The sequence below is a fragment of the Bos mutus genome, chromosome 12 (genome assembly GCF_027580195.1).
Source record: "Bos mutus isolate GX-2022 chromosome 12, NWIPB_WYAK_1.1, whole genome shotgun sequence".
Lineage (NCBI taxonomy): Eukaryota > Metazoa > Chordata > Mammalia > Artiodactyla > Bovidae > Bos > Bos mutus.
The window spans coordinates 23318927-23339770 of NC_091628.1; the positions used below are offsets into that span (position 1 = coordinate 23318927).

Below are 20844 nucleotides of genomic sequence, written 5' to 3' on the forward strand. Positions count from 1 at the left end.
CCTCCCAGGATCAGTTTTCTAGTGGATCTGTGCTCTCTTACAGATTAAAAAATACTTGCATCAGTGCCTGACATTACTTCACTTTCTTATTATAACTCCCTGAGACACTAGTATCTTTCCTCTGGTTCTCATGTCACTAGCAATTAACTTTATTGCCAAGAATGCTTGCTTTTTTCCCCTCTCAGCTGAATATTTGTATAATCTTTTAATGCTTGTACTCAGACCTCGTTTTCTGACTTACTGTGCTTATCTATATTTTTCCAGCCTTGCTTTAAATTCAAGCTAATTATCATTAATGACTTTGCCTTCAACCGTGAAGTTACTGGTCACCTTCCAGCAGAAAGTTGTGCTCCTTCTCGCCAGAATGAGAAGCGTCCAGTCTCCTTGTGTCTTGACTATTCAATCGTCAAGTATGGACTAAAAATCTGCAAGACTCGCCCTCCACTGACATTTCACATACAGAAATGACTTGGCAGCTTTTTTTTTAACTATGTCAAGAAGCTATTTATATCTTTCAATAGCATATGAATTAGGGATCTTGGCGGATGAAAAACTAGGCACCACAAAGCACAATCAAAGACAGTGGCAACACACATCTGGCTACGGACCAGATGCTTTACAATGGCCAACACACATATTATGTCTGACACCCCAGTTTCAGGGCTGAAACCGGAGACAGACTCACTTAGTCGGCGTGCCCGTGTCATATGAGAGCTGAAATGAGGAAATGGCCAACCAATTTTCATAATGGAGAAAAAGGAGAGCCCCTCCTACTTAGTATAACTAGCCAGATGATCACATATCCTAGTTCTTTCTTCTGCCCATCAAAAAGTACTTTGATTTATGTCAGAGTTTGGGGTTGACATGTACACACTGCTATATTTACAACAGACAACCAACAAGGACCTACTGTATAGCAGAGGGAACTTTGCTTAATATTCTGTAATAACCGAAGGGGAAAAGAACTTGAAAAAGAATGGATGTATGTATATGTATAACTGAATCCCTTTCAGTTACCTGAAACCATCACAACATTGTTAATCAAGAGAGATCGCAGAAAAAGCAAAGTATCTTGAATCTGATGAATCTGATGCTGACACTTTGAGACTTGAAACAAGAAACAGAAAAAATGTACATAATGACTTTTTAATAAGAGTTGAGGATATTTTATGCTAATATACTTTCTACTTCTCTTCTTGTCGTAAAGTTGTCTCACATGAGGCAAAAAAATTGGGGTGACTAAAAACACTTTAGGCAGTGGTTCTGACTTACATATTTCAATGATTTATAAAAAATGTCTATCTCTTTAAATTTTTAAAATTGCATTATATGATACAATTGTTTATAGTATACCGTCAACTATTTTATTTTCTGAAAAGAATTCTTTAAGAGTAACATGAGCTCTAAACTGGTGTTTACTATGAATCTCTTCAGTCTTAAGTATATTTCACTGAAGATTTCAAAGGCATTTTTATAGGAGTTAGTTCCATGTGTTTAAAAATGTGAAAGCTTTACTAAAAATCTTTTTTGGTGCCACAGGGATTTAAATTAATGCTAGGATAAGAGAATGTTCCAAAAGAATGCACAGGTCCCCCGGGGAATTGTTTATAGGAGCTTTTCATAGAATACTATTTAATTGATCCTTATATAAAATAGAGCTTCTTTTTGCCATTTATCTATTCATTTATATTAATATTTGTGAAATATTTACTCTGTGTTCACCCAAGTGTAGGCACTGTGGTTAAAGATTAATGACATCTTTTTGATTTGAAAAAGTTTCTTCTCTACTAATGAAGATCTTCACAGTAGCAAATAATCAGGATACAACATTTTTGTTATAAATAAAGACAGGGACAGAAGCACACACACACACACAAAAGGCATGACAAATTTTGTTATCAACACGTTGGGAACAGCCCTAGAGAGGGAATGACATTTGAGTTGAAAGTTGAAGAGTGATTAGCAGTCATTAGGGCTGAGGGTGGGGCATGCCTGAACAGTTACCTGAGACTGGGTTTCACATAATAAAGAGCTACAGGAGTTTATTGGAGAGAAAACTAAAAAGGGACAGGAGCGCTTCCATGTTAACATACACAGAATGTGAGAATAGGAAAATTACAGAGTTAAATGCTGAGAAGAAATCAGGCAAGAAATGCTCTGTTAAAAGGGGAGAAAAGAATGTGTGCTTTTCTCAGAAATAGAGGCACAGACATATAGAACAAACTTGGATAACAAGGGGGGAAAGGTGGGGTGGGATGGATTGGGACATTGGGATTGACACATAAAACTACTATGTATAAAATAAATCACTAATGGGAACCACTGTGTAGCACGGGAAATTCTACTCGATGCTCTGAGATGACCTAAGTGGGAAGGAAACCCAAGGAAGAGAGGATATAGGTAAAACGTGGCTGATTCACTTTGCCGTGCAGCAGAAACTAATACAACACTGTAAAGCCACTATACTCCAATAAAAAAATAAAAGAAAAATAAAAGAATACATGCTTTTTTCTTCCCACAAAATTCCAGAGTACTAGATCTGGAATTTCATTCAAAGAGGCAATTATCAAAAGAGGATATATTTTCCAAGTCTGTATTATTATTATTATACAGAGTTACCCTTGAGAAGGCGTGTGTGTGTGTGTTAGTCGCTCAGTCGTGTCCGACCCTTTGTGACCCCAGGGACTGCAGCCTACCAGGCTTCTCTGTCCATGGAATTCTCCAGGCAAGGATATTGGAGTGGATTGCCATTCCCTTCTCCAGAGGAACTTCCCAACCCAGGAATTGAACCCTGGTCTCCTGCATGGCAGGCAGATTCTTTACCGTTTGAGCTACAGGGAAGTCTTGAGAAGGCATAAAGAATAAAAACAAAAGACATGGAAGACAGTTTAGCTAAATCCAGGTGGTACAGTGGTAAAGAATCCACCTGCCATGCAGGAGACACAGGCTTCCATCCCCGAGCTGGGAAGATCCCCTAGAGGAGGAAATGGCAACACACTCCAGTATTCTCGCCTGGAAAATTCCATGGACAGAGGGGTCTGGTGGGCTACAGTCCATGGGGGTACAAAGAGTCAGACAAGAGCAAGCATGCACTCACATAGGTGATTGTAACGCACACTCACGTAAGACATCTCCTCAGCAGAAGCCACAGATGACAGAAGCACATTTCGTAACTCCAGAATCTGACCTTTTAGCTTGTAACTATGCATATGCATGTGTTGTTTGGCCCCAGAAAATCTGGATGGATGACCTATTTTGATATAATATTTCTTTTTTTTTGGCTGCACCATGCTGTTTGCTGGACTTTAGTACTCTAACAGTGAAAGTGTTAGTTGCTCAGTCATGTCTGACTCTTTGTGACCCCATGGACTGTAGCTTGCCGGGCTCCTCTGTCCATGGGATTCTTCTCTTCAGTCAAGAATACATTTCCTTCTCCAGGGCATCTTCCCAACCCAGGGATCAAACTCGGGTCTCCTGCATTCCAGGTGGATTCTTTACCATCTGAGGCAACAAGGAAGCCCACCAGGGATTGAACGCGGGCCCTTAGCAATGAGAGTGCAGAGTCTTAACCACTGGATCACCAGGGAATTGCTGCATGTTCTTTATTAATATTCCAATACACATATTTCATTACTAAATGAGCATTATGACAGACTTTATAATTACAAATTTTCAGGGCTGTATACCGTTTTCTGGTGTTGATACCATTACTAAAAAGCTCTTCTTATTTTTATTGGCATTTAGAGCAATTTCCAGATTGCTGTTGTTCACATGGTGACATATCTGTGCCTACAAGTCTTTACCTCTGTTAAGCTATGTCTCAAGTGGAGTCTTACAGCCTTCCTGACTCCATCTACAACTCAGAGATGTTTCTTCAACTTCATTTTCTTAGTTTTCAACTTCACAAATAGTTTGGAAGTGTAACTGTTTCATCATAATCCCTGAGGTGATTTTTTAAAAAGTTTCTTTGTAATTGATAAAACTAGTATAAAATGGTATCTTAAGATTGATTTGATTTGTGTTTAACTTTAGAAAGAATACATTCTTCTCCACATGTAGTTAGAAAAATTACAGTATGGTACCAGGAAAGAATACTATAAATGTTAGGATACAGTGACCTTTAAGATATTCTAAAATAAAAGACTATATTCCAAAGGATGAAGAACTTGTACCTATCAGCAGATCCAATCTTCTCATAGGTAAAAGGAGGAGAGTGAAAAAGCTGACTTAAAGCTCAACTTTCAAAAAATGAAGATCATGGCATCTGGTCCCATCATTTCATGGCAAATAGATGGGGAAACAATGGAAACAGTGAGAGACTTTATCTTTTGGGGCTCCAGAATCACTGCAGATGGTGACTGCAGCCATGAAATTAAAAGACACTTGTTCCTTGGAAGAAAACTATGACCAACCTAGACAGCATATTAAAAAGCGGAGACATTACTCTGTCAACAAAGGTCTGTCTAGTCAAAGCTGTGGTTTTTCCAGTAGTCATGTATGGACATGAGAGTTGGACTATAAAGAAAGCTGAGCACTGAAGAATTGATGCTTTTGACTGTGCTGTTGGAGAAGACGCTTGGACAGCAAGGAGATCCAACCTGTCCATCCTAAAGGAAATTAGTCCTGAATACTCATTGTAAGGACTGATGCTGAAGCTGAAACTCCAATACTTTGGCCACCTGATGAGAACTGACTCATTGGAAAAGACCCTGATGCTAGGAAAGATTGAAGGTGGGAGGAGAAGGGGATGACAGAGGATGAGATGGTTAGATGGCATCACTGACTCAATGGACATGAGTTTCAGCAAGCTCCAGGAGTTGGTGATGGACAGGATAGCCTGATGTGCTGCCGTCCATGGGGTTGCAAAGAGTTGGACATGACTGAGTCACTGAACTGAACCAAACTGAGCTCTTCAGTCTCATCTATTGAACATGCAAGACTCAGTCTGGAGAAACCAGAGGATTTGAGCATTCTGCCCTCTTAAGTCTCTCCTGAATGTGTTGAAGTTACTATTTGGGGAAAGAATCCGAGATTCAAACTGGCCTCTAGCTGCCTCATTATGCAACTTGCAAGAGGTCAGTTACCTATATCTGTGATTCAGTTTCCTCATCTGTCATATATATATTTTACCATGCTGGGAGCTATGATGGCAAAATTGCATAAATGATAGTTCTGATAAAAGATCTAATTGAAAGAATAATGACATATTGAGTATGTGCGCATGTGGTATGAATACATATGTGTGTGTATAATATATACCTGCTATATTAAGCAACAATCATTACTTCCAAACAGGGTAGAACTCCCTGAGGTGAAAATTCTGACATTATCTATTCTTTGAATAGATAACTCTATGGTCCGGTCATTTGGTAATTGCCCCCAAGCCCTCCAAAAACTGAAAAGCAGAAACTCTGTCCTAAGCACCACCCATTAGTAGGGGATGGTCCCAGTCCATTACTAAATGTTAACAGAAAAATTCTGTGGCTAGCCAGGTTCTTGTGATAAATCTGAAACAGAAGATTTTAGTTTTCTGTTCTCCTCCTCTCTTCTCCCATTCTTGATTCCTGAAATTAAAAGCTATATTTTATTTTTAAGATTATTTGAAGATTCTATTTGCTCTAGTAAATTTATTTAGACAGTTGCTATCCTAAAATAAATATGGTAGATTTGAAGAAAGTGAATTTAGTAGGTTGAAGAGAGAATTGGTGGTAGAGAGTTCTTGGTTTTATGACATGAGACTTTGACTTGCTTCCCAGTGTGAAATGCTAAAAGCATTTCATATATTTCATGAGAATGGTTTATAGACATGCTTACAAAATTATATAAAGTATTGATTGCTGTTGTTTAGTAGCTAAGTCGTGTCCAGCTCTTTGTGACCCCATGGACTGTAGCCTGCTAGGCTCCTCTGTCCATGGGATTTCCCAAGCAAGAATACTGGAGTGGGTTGCCATTTCCTTCTCCAGGGGATATTCTCAACCCAAGAATTGAACCCACATCTCCTGCACTGATAAGCAGATTCTTTACTACTGAGCCACCAGGATAGTTAATAAAATATTGATAACTGACAATAAGTCACAACAGCTGAATTCAATAACCAAACCCTCTGGTCTAAAAAGTCTGTCATCAAATGGATGGGAAGATAAATACCCTTGTTACTTTCTGGAAGGATGGTTGTGTTTGGGGAAGTTATCTGGTTGTTCCAAGACCTAGATCCTTCCAACTGAGAAGCAAGGCTAATCCTTGTTCATAAGATTCAAGTACCTGCCATAATTCCTGAGACATACATATCTTTGAGAAGTGTTAAATGATATCATAAATGTGTCTTCATAAACATGTCATCTAGTTCATGAAATTTACATTGTTACATTTGACCATATTGAAAATATGTGTTTCTATTACACTCTATAAAATAGGTCTTTTCTAGAGTATATTTTGGTGAAATTATTGGCTGTACAACTAGAAGATACATAGCTAGTTCAGAAAAAATTTAAAATTCTTAGTATAATATTTTTGTAGAAAGGAAAGACAATTATTTTTTTTTCTCACAAATATTGCAAAAATATTTTTTTGTTTTACTTCTGTTTGTCAAAATACCTCACACTTTCCAGACAGAAGAATTTCACTCAATATTCTCTGTAAGTTTAAATAGCATTGCACTTCTCATTCAAATATTAGGATATGTTATAGACAATGCAAAAAATAAGTATCAGACTAAAAATATTTTGAAATACATATGTGACTTTTCAGTTTTTAACCTTGCAGGTCTCTATGATTATTCTGTCAAAGAGAAGTTTTCTCGTATTGGGGAAATTAAAAATAAATTCTGTTCCACCAAAAGTTGCCAGAATCTGCCTGAACCCTATAAGTAACACATTATCAGTGAGGAAGAAAAGAGTAAAGGACAATATCTCTGGAAGTTTTCGCTCTCTAATGAAACTCTAGCTCTGAAAAAGCTCCCGAAATGATTTAGTTCCTATTTCCATAAACACAGTCTTTAGAGGCTCATCCATTTTTCCAGCAAATCCAAAAATAAACCCAGTCTCTTCAGCTAGTCATTCCTCACTTAATATTTTGAAATATGATACAGCATAATGTTTTCTAATATTTGAATACAGACCAAAATTTCAGAGTAAATACTAAAAGTCCATCCAGCTAAGGAAAGAAATGTGCAAAATAACAGAGCATATATGTGAATAAAAAGAAAGAAAAAGTAAAATACATAGAAAAGCAAAAGCTATGATGTCTTAGAATTGTAGTCATCAGATTTCAAACTTTTTTGGCAATTTTAAAGAAAATGATACTTTTGTTATTGAGGTTTATTCAGTCATTCTGAGATATATACATGGTGCTTTGAGCCAACAATTTAGTCCTTAAGTTTATATTATTTATATATATATATATATATATGAAAAGTGAAAGTTTCTCTGTCATATCTGACTCTTTGCAACCCCATGGACTATACAGTCCATGGAATTCTCTAGGCCAGAATACTGGAGTGGGTAGCCTTTCCCTTCTCCAGGGCATCTTCCCAACCCAGGGATCGAACCCAGGTCTCCCACATTGCAGGCTTCCCTGGTAGCTTGGACGGTAAAGCGTCTGCCTACAATGCGGGAAACCTGGGTTCGATCCCTGGGTCGGGAAGATCTCCTGGAGAAGGAAATGGCAGCCCACTCCAGTATTCATGCCTGGAAAATCCCATGGACTGAGGAGCCTGGTGGGCTACAGTCCATGGGGTCACAAAGAGTCGGACACGACTGAGCGACTTCTCTTCACTTTCTTCACTTCTTTACCAGCTGAGTCACAATGGAAGCCCAAGAATACTGGAGTGGGTAGCATATCCCCTCTCCAGTGGATCTTCCCGACCCAGGAAACTGAACCAGTCTCCTGCATTGCAGGCGGATTCTTTACCAACTGAGCATGAGGGAAGACATATATATATATATGTGTGTGTGTGTGTGTGTGTGTGTGTGTGTGCTCAGATGCTCAGTCGTGTCTGACTTTTTGTGACTCTATGGACTGTAGCCTCCTACACCCCTCTGTCTGTGGGATTCTCCAGGCAAGAATACTGCAGTGGGTTGTCATTTCCTCCCCCAGGAGATCTTCTTGACCCAGGGATAAAACCTGGATCTCTTACATCTCCTGTGTCTCCTACATAGCAGGCAGATTCTTTACCACTATGCCACCTGGGAAGCCAATAAATATATGTGTGTGTATATATACACACACACAAATATATGTATATAAAATACAAATTTGAATTACTTCAGAGTCTAATTCTAAAGTTTACTCACAGTGAAACTTCCCATTTGAGCAGCAAAATTCAACAAGCAGATTAGTTTTCTATAAGTTGATTTCCTTCTCAGAACTTGGTTTCCTACTAAGATTCACTTATCAATATGTCGAATAGTAAAGTATAATTTGGTTGCTAAAAAATAAAGTTATTAAACTTAACTAAATTTAGTTGAACCCAAATTGACACTTTTTTTTTTTGCCTCTCTGGCACACACTCAGCAGATGTCATTTTTCAGAGCTTGCAATCCTGTTACATCCAATGATATTTTAAACAAGCGCTATTTAATACTTCAAAAAATAGGAAGGGTGAGCACGGAATCTTTTTGAGATAGATGACAGAACAGTGTGCATTTTTGTAAAGTGTCATAAAGAAACAGATGACTGAACTGGAATTATTTCTCTCTCTCTCTTCCCTTGCACACATGTCCCCCCATTTCCTGTGTCCTATTCACATATTCTTTCTGAGGTTCTTTTGCTTCTTCTGAGAGCAAACGAGAACACAAACATCTTTATGATCAATCTAGAAGCGGCCAGTTTTCCTCCTAGGGTGAGGAAGAGAACTGAACAATGTGAGTGGCTGTCAGGGCACTGAGGGAGTGATGACAAAAAAATTACTGAGGTGACTTAGATCTCAGATCATAGTCTATTCTCTGCAGTATTCAGACTCCACTAAGGAAAAGTTTAGCTAGACTAAGTCACTAAACTTCCCAAACTAAGACAATCATTAGACATACTGAACTTGATGAGATGAAACATACATTTACTTAACATTGATCTCTTGGTGAATGCTATGTATCATCCACCAGCCTTAGTCCACACAGCACCCAAGCAAATTAGAAATAGGCACCCACTTTGGGCAAACACAGCTAGATAGGACATGCTTTGCAAGTGGGGCTGGCTGGTTCAACATCTTCCTGTTGCCTCCAGTAGGAAGCTTTATGCAGAGCAAAATCTGAACAATTGGACATGAGGATCCTATTTATATAGATCTTTCTCTTTAGTGCTCTATAAATCACAAGACAAAAATAATATAACTAGAACATGTATTCACAATCATTGCAGAGTAGGACTGTGTCAGATTGAGAATGCAAGATTTTCTAGAGAAAATACCAAATTCACTCCATATAAATTTAGGTGAGCCTAAACTGATACTTGATACAGATTCCTTGTATGAAGGTTGTCAAAGAGCAATGAATAAAAGCCACTCTCCTTGTTTACACTAACAGGAGAGTGAATACTTACCCCCATCTTCAACTGTAAACTGGAATATGTCACTTACGGCATTAGCCCCTTCTCTTAAGACATAGCATATTTTCATATCATCAATGTCAGCTAGAAAACAACCAAATAACAAGATGATTAATTACTAGGGCAAAACCAGTGACTCATTATGTATCGTAAGTCCTATTGGCTGTTACTCTTCTGAACCACGTTTAGGTCCTCTTCTCCTAAGGGAATAGAAGCTATCTTATTTCTCCTATCTCCAAGCCCCCTTGATTTCAGCTGTCCCTTGGAAATCTGATCCCTTACACAGATAAATAGAGTGTAAGAGTTAGGCTATAATAATAGCAAGGTGTTGCCCCTCCCAGTGGTATTTGCATGTTCGTGCACCAAAGGAGTGACTATCTAAATACGGAATGTCAGACTCCATGACAGGTGGAAAGGGAGATATTTTGAGGCATGGCAGATTTCCTGGCACTACAGAAATCACACCCTTTGCCTCCCTGGCCCTGAGAGGACAGAGGTTCCTCTGCTTTCCCTTTAGGCTAATTTTTCTTTTCTCTTGTGTTACAGCAGGCTGTTTTTAAGCTCTCCAAATTTTTGAGAGAAAAAAAATGAAAATTAAAAAAAAAAATCCCACAGATTGAAGTTACTATCATGACCCAGTACCAAAGAGAACTCAGAAAACATCTAGTAAAAGCTGAAACCTTTATTCAGAGTGAAAAATTATTCTGCCTCAGAAGTGTTTTTTCCTGCTATTTTCTATTCTAGCTATCAAGTTCACTGGTATGGTTTGTTTTCAGTATTGACTAATACGCAATTTTAAAATTTATTCATCCATTGTGTGTTTGTCTCTGAAACAATGCCACTCTTCTTAGGTGCTTAGCAGAAAGACAACACCATCTGGTCACGTGGAAAGAGCTTGGTCCAGTGTTCCCATTCGATCTTTAATTCTGTAAGAAAATCTAAAGGCTGTACTATAAGAAAAAGAAAAAAACACCCAGTCCTTGTATTAATGTTTTCTACACAAAAACTATAGTACTTGGGAGACAGTTTCATTAAAACAAATTACCACTTCAAGGGTGATTTTTCAGAAGTTTTCTTTTTTAAACTAATGAGAACATGAATTCAGTTATAAGATACACAAGAGTTAGATTTTCCCTCCAAGTTAGACCTAAACTATTGATTAGATGAAACAAACAAAAACTCATTTTATAATTTTCTTAATAATGCACTGTTCAAAATCTCAAGTAAAGACTTTGATTATAACAGTTATTCTACAGGTGCCTCTTTATATGAGTATATACTTTTATATATACGTATTTATATATGTGTATATATATACACTTCTCTCTATATAAAATGTGTTTATATTGTATATAAGGCTTCTTTGGTGGCTCAGTTGGTAAAGAATCCACCTGCAATGCAGGAGACTTAGGTTCAATCCCTGGGTGGGGAAGATCCCCTGGAGAAGGAAATGGCAACCCACTCCAGTATTCTTGCCTGGGAAATCCATGGACAGAGGAGCCTGGTGGGCTACTGTCCATGGGGTCACAAAGAGTCAGACACGACTGAGTGCCTGAGCATATATTATGTTTATATATATATAAACACTTGCCTCTTAAGGTACAGAAGTATTAAAAAGATAAAAACCTGATAGCCAAAATACTTTTTAAGTAAACTTAGGATAATTAACTAGATTTTCTTCTTGCTCTTAAACTTGCATCAGATTTATTTCAGTTTATCTACACAATCATTTCATGTTTTTTTTTAATTCTAAATTAATTGACATTCCTGGTAACCACACCCTAGTTACCTTTAGGGAAATTTCTGAAAGTAATAAATTATCCCCCATAAGATATTACTATGTATTTGTCATAGAGAAGAAAATCCTGGTACTTGAGACCTGAGGTGGACAGAGCAAAGAAGCATACCTCGACAAAACATGAAGTTTGAAAAGAACAAAAAAAATTCCCTAATTTGTCTAATTCTACCTTGGTTACTTTTCCTAATAGTGAAAGTTAATAAGTTTTTTTTTTTTTCGTCTTAGGGACCATTTAGTCAATCTATTTGGCAATAACCTTCCCAAGCCATATATGCTAAGCTGACTTAATTTAGTGTATTGAAAATCCATCAAAATATTGTTCAGCTTGTCCCTTCATGAAAAAACGAAGAAAAAGACAGCACAGTTGTCACTTCAGACACTGCTTCCACTTCCTCTGGCAGAGGATGAAATGGTTAGATAGCATCACCGACTCAATAGACATGAATTTGAGCAAACTCTGGGAGATAGTGGAGGACAGAGGAGCCTGGTGTGCTGTAGTTCATGGGGTCGCAAAGAGTAGGACACGACTGAGCGACTGAACAACAACAACATTACTTCCTCTACTGCAAGAGCAGCCATGGTAACCACTATAACGGAGCTTTCTCCGTTTTTACTCACTCATCTAATTTCCATTAAACTCCTCTGAATCAAACACCAGCCTCAACTTGTTGAAATGAGTCCTGTGTAATTAAATAAAAACAATTTTCCTATGTTCAAATTCGCATTCTCATTGGAACATGATGCTTTCTCTTAAAATGTAATCTTAAAAACTTATATTCACTTTTTATAATAAACTCACAGCTACTCTATATTTACAAATGACTATAAAAAGCAATCACGGTGATTCCAAGTCAGTGACAGAGCAATGGTCTGTACTGAAATAGAATGATTTAATGGCTCAGTATTCAGGAAATAATATTCCAATATTTTGAGCTGTTGCACTTGGCCCATGGAATTTAAATTAAATATCCTTGCCCTATTTTCATTCAGAAATTCTTTTTTTTTTAATCACTAAAATCAGATTCTTTTTTCTGATCACAGGATTCGTTTGAAGTAACATTTTCGATTCTCTGAAGAATATCCTTTCACTATTCCTTGCATCCTCTTTCCTTTCCAAGAAAAGAAACCAGTGCAAGAGTGCATGCATCTCTATCCTCAGAAAGCCTTCACACACAAGTTTCCTGCTGGTCTGGCATGACACTTGGCACCCAGTTTTCCTGTCCCTGCAGGCCCTGGGATATATATTCAGGCTTTCAGCCAAGAATCAGGAGGTTGAAGGGTAGGGCTATTTGCCAGAATCTAAAACAGAGAAGCAGTTTACTTTACACTCTGCGACATCCATGTTTATTAAAGCATTTGTTATCTAAGAGTCTAACACTGTTACAGAACAATAACACTCCCCCTTGGGAAGCCCTGGGGTTTAACTCCATCTCGAACCCACAGAGCTCACACAGGAGAGATCTGGTTTCCATTCTGACAAGGGTGAGATTTTCATGAAAGCAACCCAAAGCTCTTTGTAATGAAAGTTGCACATTCTAGAAAACAGAGGTCTAACTCCCAAGCCAGCAGATTGAATGGGCTTCTCCTTTTAGTCACTGAGTTAACTCTGCACAGGTCACCTGCCCTTCCTGTCTCAGACTCTGTGGACACACAAAGAAAATTGAGGTTACAAAAATGCATTCATCTCCGAGAATGCAGATGCTTGAGGCGATGCAGTTTGTTACTGTGTTTGACACAGGGCAGAGAGGAGGTCTGAAATGAGAAAATAATTTCCTCCTACTATGAATTTTGTTAAAATATCTTTAGGCTCTTAACAATGAACTGGATATATATTTTGGTGATGGGCTTCCTGTCTTCTTGCTTGTGCTAAGTCACTTCAGTCGTGTCTGACTCTTCGTGACCCCAGACTCCTCTGTCCGTTATGTTCTCCAGGCAAGAATACTGGAGTGAGTCGCCATGCCCTCCTCCAGGGGTCTTCCCAACCCAGGGATCAAACCCGTGTCTCTTAGGTCTCCTGCATAAGCAGGCAGGCTCTTTAACCACTAGTGCTACTTGTACTGACATAATCATTCTAAATGTAGATATGTGTTTACCCGTTATATCTTTGGACAGGTGTTAGTCTCATAAAATCTTATAAGAATTCTAAAATCTACAAAGTAAATATAAATGCATCTTTCTATTTTCATTACAAGGTTGTTAACAACAATAATAGTCTTAGAACAACCCTCCAAACAGCAATCAAATTAATACAAATTGGAAGGGTCTGTTTGAATGGTAACACACTGATTTGCTCAGTCATGTCCGACTCTGCAATTCCACAGACTATAACTCGCCAGGCTCCTCTATCCGTGGAATTTCCCAGGCAAGAGTACTAAAGTGGGTTGCCATATCCTACTCCAAGGGATCTTCCTGACCCAAGGATGGAACCTGTGTCTCTTGTGTCTCCCGCATTGGCAGAAGGATTCTTTACCACCGTGCCACCTGGGAGGCCCCTATTTGAATGGTGGCTGGTAATAATAATAATGTGGATTCAGAAAATTTAGAAAGCACATCCTTCTCTAAGATGCTAACATGCTTCATGAACTGTCTTCCGCATACAAAACAGGTTGCTCAGAGGGAAAGTGGGGCTGATGGAACAGAGTTGAAAAGCCTGTTTCAAATTTAATTCACCAAAGTTCAGCTCTTTCTTTGGCATCTTAGCTTATATTTTCAAAATACAATACTCCTACTAATGAAGGTCACTACAGTGGGACATGTGGCAAGAAGGGAGCTGTTCTCTGACGAAACAGAGTCCCTGTATTTTCGCCTTTCCTTTATTTCCCTTTCCTTCTCTTTCCTTGGACTCTATTTTTTAATTTAATTATTTTTTGGCAGCACTATGTGGCACGTGGGATCTTAGTTCCTGGACCAGGGATCAAACCCACACCCCCTGCATTGCAAGCATGGAGTCTTAACCACTAGACCACCAGGGAAGTCCTCCCTGGCCTCTAATTTGATGCTCTACTTACAAAGTTATCAATGACAGCCGTATCTCAAGAAGTAAGACTTGGAGTGCCCTTTGATTATAAAGAAAGCAGAGTGAACCGTACCTTGTGTAAACTCAGTCACACTGTGGTTGCCCTGGCCCAGGTTGAGGAGATATCCATGTCGAGGGGCCTCCGTCACAATAAACCGGAGAGAAACGTGTAAGCTGTCTCTGTCCTCTGCTTTCAATACTTTACTTGTGATCATGAACCCCAAGTGGCCTGTGGCCAGAGTGCGAAGTGTAGAGGCCCCTTTGTTCACGACAATTTGGGGGACTCTGTTGTCAACAGCTAAGATCCGGATCTTCATTACTTGGGGTCTTCTTGTTTCAAATACTGTATCAGGAAAAACATAGAAATCTGTATGGGAACCATCAGTCACTGTGAAGGAGAAGCTGTCTTCACTTGACTCGGTACCGTCATGTCTGTAGCTGATTAAGTTTTCATTCAAGTCCTGCTTGGTAAAAATCATGGCGGGTCTGGTATTGTTGAATAGGAGTTGACCATGAACAGGCACTTGGGTGACAGTGAATTTCAAGAGTTTGTCTGGAGTATCCCTGTCTTCCACAGTGAGTTCAAAGGGAGTAATCAGCTTCTTTTCACCTTCGCTGACAACCAGGTTATGGATGGTGACCACTGGCTTTTTGTTGTCCACATCGCTGATGGAGATACGGAATGTCCGGAAGACAGGGTTACGTCCATCAGTGACCTGAAACTCAAAACTGTCCATCTTTACCTCGTCATCAGCTGTGTGGATATAGTAGATTTTATTGCCAGCCAGTTGGAGCTGAGTGAAAGATGTGATAGACACTCGAGGCTGGTCTGTGCTTTCTAAGTGGCCTCTCATGGGAGCCCTGGTGATGGTAAAAACTAAGTTTTCATCAGGACTGTTCAAGTCACTAGTGCTCAGTAGATCTGTTGTGAGGGTGACCTTACCACCTTCTTTCAAGGACACTCCTTTACTTATCACATCAGGGAAGACAATGTCAGGGCTTCCAATAGACACATAAAAGTAGCGATCTATGAGGGCATTGATTCCATCAGTCACGTCAAATTTAATTAGATCCCGAATGCCCTCTTGCCCAAAATGGACATACTGAATCAAATTGCTGTCTACTTCATCCTGGGTAAAATTCATGCCCAATGTGATATTTTCAAAGACACCTGTAGGTGTTTGTCTCTGTAATAAGCCATGTCCTGGCCCATAACGAATAATGTAAACCAAGAATTTGTCTTCAGAATCTAAATCAGTTGCCATTAATATTCTGTTGTTGATAATTTTGGTTTCCCCAATTTCTATTTCCAGTCCATTATTGATGGCCATCCTAGGGGTCTCGTCATCAACAGGAATAACCATGATGAGGACCATCTTTTCCACAGAGTGCTTACCATCTGTGAGTTGAATCACGAAACTGTCTTCCTGAGTCTCAGAGTCATCGTGCTCATAAATGATGCTGGAACTCTCTATGATCTGGTCCAAGGTGAAGCTTTCCACCAAAACGGTGCCATTTATCAGCTGGTTCATGATGTGACCGTGGGTGGGAAACTTGGTGATAGTGAAAGTTAAGTCATCCGGGGGAACATCAGCATCAGCGGCATTGAGGATGGGTGTATCAACCACCAAACTCATGCCTTCCATCACCAAAAATTCCCTGATGAATATTTCTGGCTGTTCATCGTTGGTGGGAATGATTACAATGGGGAAAAAATGTCTCTCTGAAAAGTTAATGCCATCAGAACAGCGAAATATAAATCTGTCTTCCACCGGTTCTACTCCTTTATGGACACTCTGGACGTAGTTTATATGACCTTGCCTGAGATCTTTCAGAGTGAAAGCACTTACAGCAATTCCTGCTCTCGATTTTTCAGAGCCAGGGGCTGGAGAGATGTTCTCCACGTAACCCGAGGTGGGCTGAATGACGATGGTGCACAAGATGTCATCATTGAGAGAATCCATGTCTTCAGCACTTATGTGCATTGAGGTTATAGCACTTTTATCGCCTTCCAGAACAATAAACTGCTCACCTACAGAGATTTCTGGGGCCTGGCTGTCAACAGGGAGGATGGTCACCCACACGGTCACTCCTTGGATAGTGTTACCACCTATTCTCCATTCTTGAGACATATCCGACAGACTCAGGTTGAAAGAGTCTTCTTTGGGCAAGAGACCTATCTCCCCGCTTGTGTGAGCGTAGACGACGGAGCCCTCCAAGATGTCTCTTTGGGTAAACTGCTCTGCTGGAACTCCATTGACCAGGATTTCTCCATATAGGGGTGGATCTTCCAAGAGGAAAGTCAACATCAAATCATCAGCGTCCCCATTGGTCCCCCTGATAACATTGGCCGTGATTTCAGTAGCCCCATTTTCTAAAACGTCTAGATAGGACCCCAGAGTGCCTGCAGGAAGGCTCAGCATGGGCAGCTCACCGTCCATTGGCCGGACATTCACTCTGAGAGTGATGGGTACCACGTGGTGTCTGTCACTGACCTCCAAGGAACAGCTATCGGTCAGAGACTCAGCCCCATTATGGGCATAGGAAATCCGACCCTGTTTTATGTCCTCCAAGTGGAAAATCCCACCGACATGCAAGACCTGTCCAGACAGCTTCATGTGGCCATGTTTGGGCACCTGTATGAGAGTGAAGGTGATGTGGGCCACATCAGTGTCCACATCATTCACACCCAACTCAGTCTCACTCAGGATGTGATGGCCCTTCTCCTGAACGGTGAAGCCAGTGTTGAGGATTTCGGGTGGCTGGTTGTCCACTGGCTGCAAGTAAAAGGTGAAGGTGCCTGGAGCCACGTTCCCAGCTCGGTCCTCCACCTGGAATTGAAACTGGGCCACTCGGGCAGCCACTCCCAGCTCCTGATCTGGAGGCCTGTAAGCAATTTTATGGTGGTTGACCTGCGCTTGTGTAAAATGGGCCACAACCACCGAAGGATCATCGGTCAGGACCAAGGTGCCCAACGGGGCTGGTGAGTGGTTTTCATCTGTGTCCATTGGGGCTGGGTCACCGTGTAACGGAGTTCTCGGTCATCCGTGTCCAGGTCCGTGTAGCGTAGCCACTTCTTCCTTAGTGGTGTGAGCTGGGATTCCTGTACCACCATCCGAAGGGGACAGCCGCTGCCCAGCTCGGGAGGGAGGCGGTCCACAGGATGAATGCGTATCATGAACCTCTGTAGCCCAGACTTATTAGGGGGGTCATGGTTATCCTGGACACGAAATGTGAACTGGTCAATCACTGGCCCAGGACTGTGGGGCCCAGAGTGCCTGTAGAAAAGTCTCCCCTCTGTTATGTCTCGCTGCCGCCACTGTGTCACTGTTTTCTCATAGAATATTCCCTGTTTTCTCCAAGGGCTCCCAAGGAGCATCTCCTCCCCTTGGGGAGGATGGGTCTGGCGGAGAAGCAGATGCCCTGCTGTGGAGGAAGGTGACTCGAGCACAAAAAGCAGCAAAGAGTCCTCTGAGTCCATGTCAGTTGCACTCAGAGCTTGGGGCAGGATGGGCACGGTTTCACCCTCTGCCAGCGTCAGCCCTGTGTTGGCATTGAGGACTGGTGGCTGGTCATCCACAGGCACTAAGGTGATGGGGAACAGAAACTGCACCTGGTGCCTGCGTCCTCCGTCCACCATTCGGAGCACGAGGTTGTCACTTAGTGAGCCATCTTTGTCATCGTGATGGTAGACCACTCGGCCAGCTGCTAGCTCAGCTACAGTAAAGGTCTTAGGGGCAGAGTTGCCATTGGAGGCACCCAGAAGGACGAGGTGACCGTGCCGGAGCCCGGCCACCACCTCCAGCTGTACGGCCTCTAAGTCGTCTTCATCACTGATGACCAAATTTTGTGGTCCACTGCCTGCAGGGCCAGTGAGGGGCCGAGACTGGCCCTCGTAGAGAATGAGACCAGTGTTCCGGGTGACCACTGGAGCCAGTGTGTTCATGGGCTTCACCACTACCATGAAGGAAAAAGGATCAGAGGCAGCGCCTTCTGGGTCCACTACTTCCAGCTCGAGTTCAAAGAGACGCTCCTGGTCAGAGTCTTCAGAGGGGGGCTGATAGGCAATTTTCAGGAGGTGCAAATCCCTCTGAGTGAAGGAGGAGAGGGGCAAACTGCGGTCGTCAGTGCTCACCAGGAAGCCCTGGCCGGGCTGGAATGGAGAGGTGAGATTGAAGATCAGCAAGTCTGGGGCACACTCCGCATCCTCCGCTGCCAGCATGTCTGGGGTCAGGGCGGTCAGGACAAACTGGTCCACCTCCATCATCATCATGGCCACAAAGCTGGGCTTGGGGGCGGTGTTCTCAGCCCCTCCTCGGATTCTCACCAGCACTTGGAAGTGCTCGCGTTTCAAAGCCGGGCTGCCCACAGGAGACCCTCGCGATCGCAGCTCCACTACCATGGGCACCCAGTCCCTGTTCGGAGAACGACTTGGGGCGGTGTGGCGGTAGCGCACGCCCAGTTCCTGGAATGCTGTGCAGTCCATCAGGAGGGGCTCCTGGCTGTCCCCCTCGCTGGCCGAGCCCGGGACCTGCGGGTAGTGAAGGAGTTCCCCGTAGCGAGGCAGCGCGCCCAAACCAGGCAGGATGCCCACGCGACACTCCTGGGTCTCAGGCTGGTAGGCGAATTCCAGGCTCCGCGCGTCCAGGGCATTGCTGGTCCCCAGCAGCTCCTCCACGACCAAGGGCAGGTTTCGCGTCACAACCTCCAGCTGGGTGAAGACCACCTCCACCTCCAGCACCAGGGGGAGCACGGCCGCCCCACCCGGCGCGTCGTAGCGCAGCTGCAGCCGGACTCGATCCCGCGACGGGCTGCGCGCGCCCAGGTGCGAGTAGCGCACCTCTCCCGCGCCGAAGTCGCAGGGGAAGCGCTTGGGACTCAGGCGGCCGGGCCGCTGGGCCAGCGCGTCATTGTCTAGCACGGTCACTGCGCACCGATCCCCCGGTTGCACCTGCAGCACTAGGTCCTGCAACGGATCCAGCCAGACCTCACGGCCGAAGGGCACCCGGAGCCCGCGGTTCGCCAGCACTATGGCTTCTTCGGCGGGGACCCCTGCAACCCCCGCGAGATCCGGGGACAGCAAGGCCCGGCCGGGGTCAGGTGGCTGTGCCCGGACGCGGCTTACCAGTGACAGGAGAAGCAGCAGCACCAGCCCGGACGGCGTCGGAGGCGTCGGTGGAGATTTGGTGGGGTTTCCTGCGGGGCGCGTGCGCGCGGTGACCCCGGGGGTCCCGGTGACTTGCATGGTCCGGTTGTGACGGCTCAGCCCGGTCCCCTGGAGAGCGCACTCAGTCCCAGTCCCGGGCAGGAGGTGAGAGCGTCCTCCGGAAAGTGCCAGGAACTCCGCACGGCGCCCGCGGGGTCTCGCTGTAGCCGAGGCTGGACCAGAAGGATGGGAAAGTGGCCTGGCGCGGTCCAGGCTGGAGCTGCGCTGGGAGGCTACACCATCTCGGCCGGCCTAGCTCCACGGCTCGCGGCTCAGACGCGCGGAGAACTGAGTCTCCTCCACTCCTCCTTTCCAGGTCCCGGGACCCTGAGCTTTGAGGGAAATCCCACCCCTCGCACCCCCTTACTCCAGTCCTCCAAGGAGGCCAATCGTGAGTCCGGGGAGGAGGCCCCGAGACCAGGGTTGGGTAGCGACTCCTGCCAATCAGGTCCTGGGGGCCGAGGCGGGGAAACCGCGCGCAGGGGAGGAGATAGAAGGCGCAACAGGTTGTCCTGAAAGTGAGGGGGCTCCCTTCTTTCTGGGCTGCTAGGGTTGGGACTTCAGCCTCCTGCGATCCACGAGAACCCCCAGTTTACCTCCCACTCCCCAAATCCAATGGGAACCCGTTCAAGGAATGTTTATTTCTCTCTGCAATTTGCAAACCCAAGAGGCAAGTTAGAAGCAACGTGGCTGGAGTTTGAATCAAAACCCAGGGCAGTAAAGGGAGAAACGCGGGCGCAACTTTGCATAAGAAGGAGAGCTGGAATTAAAAGCAAAACCAGAGGAGACGGAGCCTCCCCTCGCCCCCTGCTGTCTCCTTGTAAATTATGACGGGTGCAGTTCTCGGGACTGGTGAGATTTCAACAAGTCCCCGGTTTGCAACCAAATTTCATAGCGAAAAGAGAAAGAGGCTTTTGGAAAGGGTGAGAAATGCAGTCAGATCGAAATCGCGAGGGTCGCCCCAAAGAGTAAGTTCTGGGGAGTGTAGCCCCAGGCTCTTCCAAAGCCCGCTGTTGGGGCAGCTGTCATTAAAGACGTTCCTGTTCCCTTCGCAGTAATTAGACCAAGTACGAACTAAACCCGCCTGTCAGCATCACAGTTCTTGGCATGCCGAGAGAACTGATAAATATCCGGAGGGCGAGCTAAAATAGGTTAGCTCCTTCAGGCAGCCGGTTTTGAAGCCTGACTCGAGCTTTGCCTGCCCCCTTGTGTTTGTCAGGTTTCAGAAGTGCGGAGATTCCCGTCCGGAAAGGTTTTCTAATTGCTCCTCTCCTCCTTGAACCC

At 43.3% G+C, this 20844-nt stretch overlaps 1 protein-coding gene across 1 annotated transcript in view; it reads right to left on the minus strand.

Moving 5' to 3' along the window:
• Nucleotides 1-19916, minus strand: part of FREM2 (FRAS1 related extracellular matrix 2) — a 166175-nt gene extending 146259 nt beyond the window's left edge. Inside the window, 3 exon segments of the mRNA XM_005901576.3 lie at nt 9535-9624; nt 14428-17367; nt 17370-19916. Of these exon segments, the coding sequence (XP_005901638.2) occupies nt 9535-9624; nt 14428-17367; nt 17370-19599 (5260 nt within the window). The 5' untranslated portion in view covers nt 19600-19916.
• Between the last annotated feature and the right edge of the window lie 928 nt (nt 19917-20844).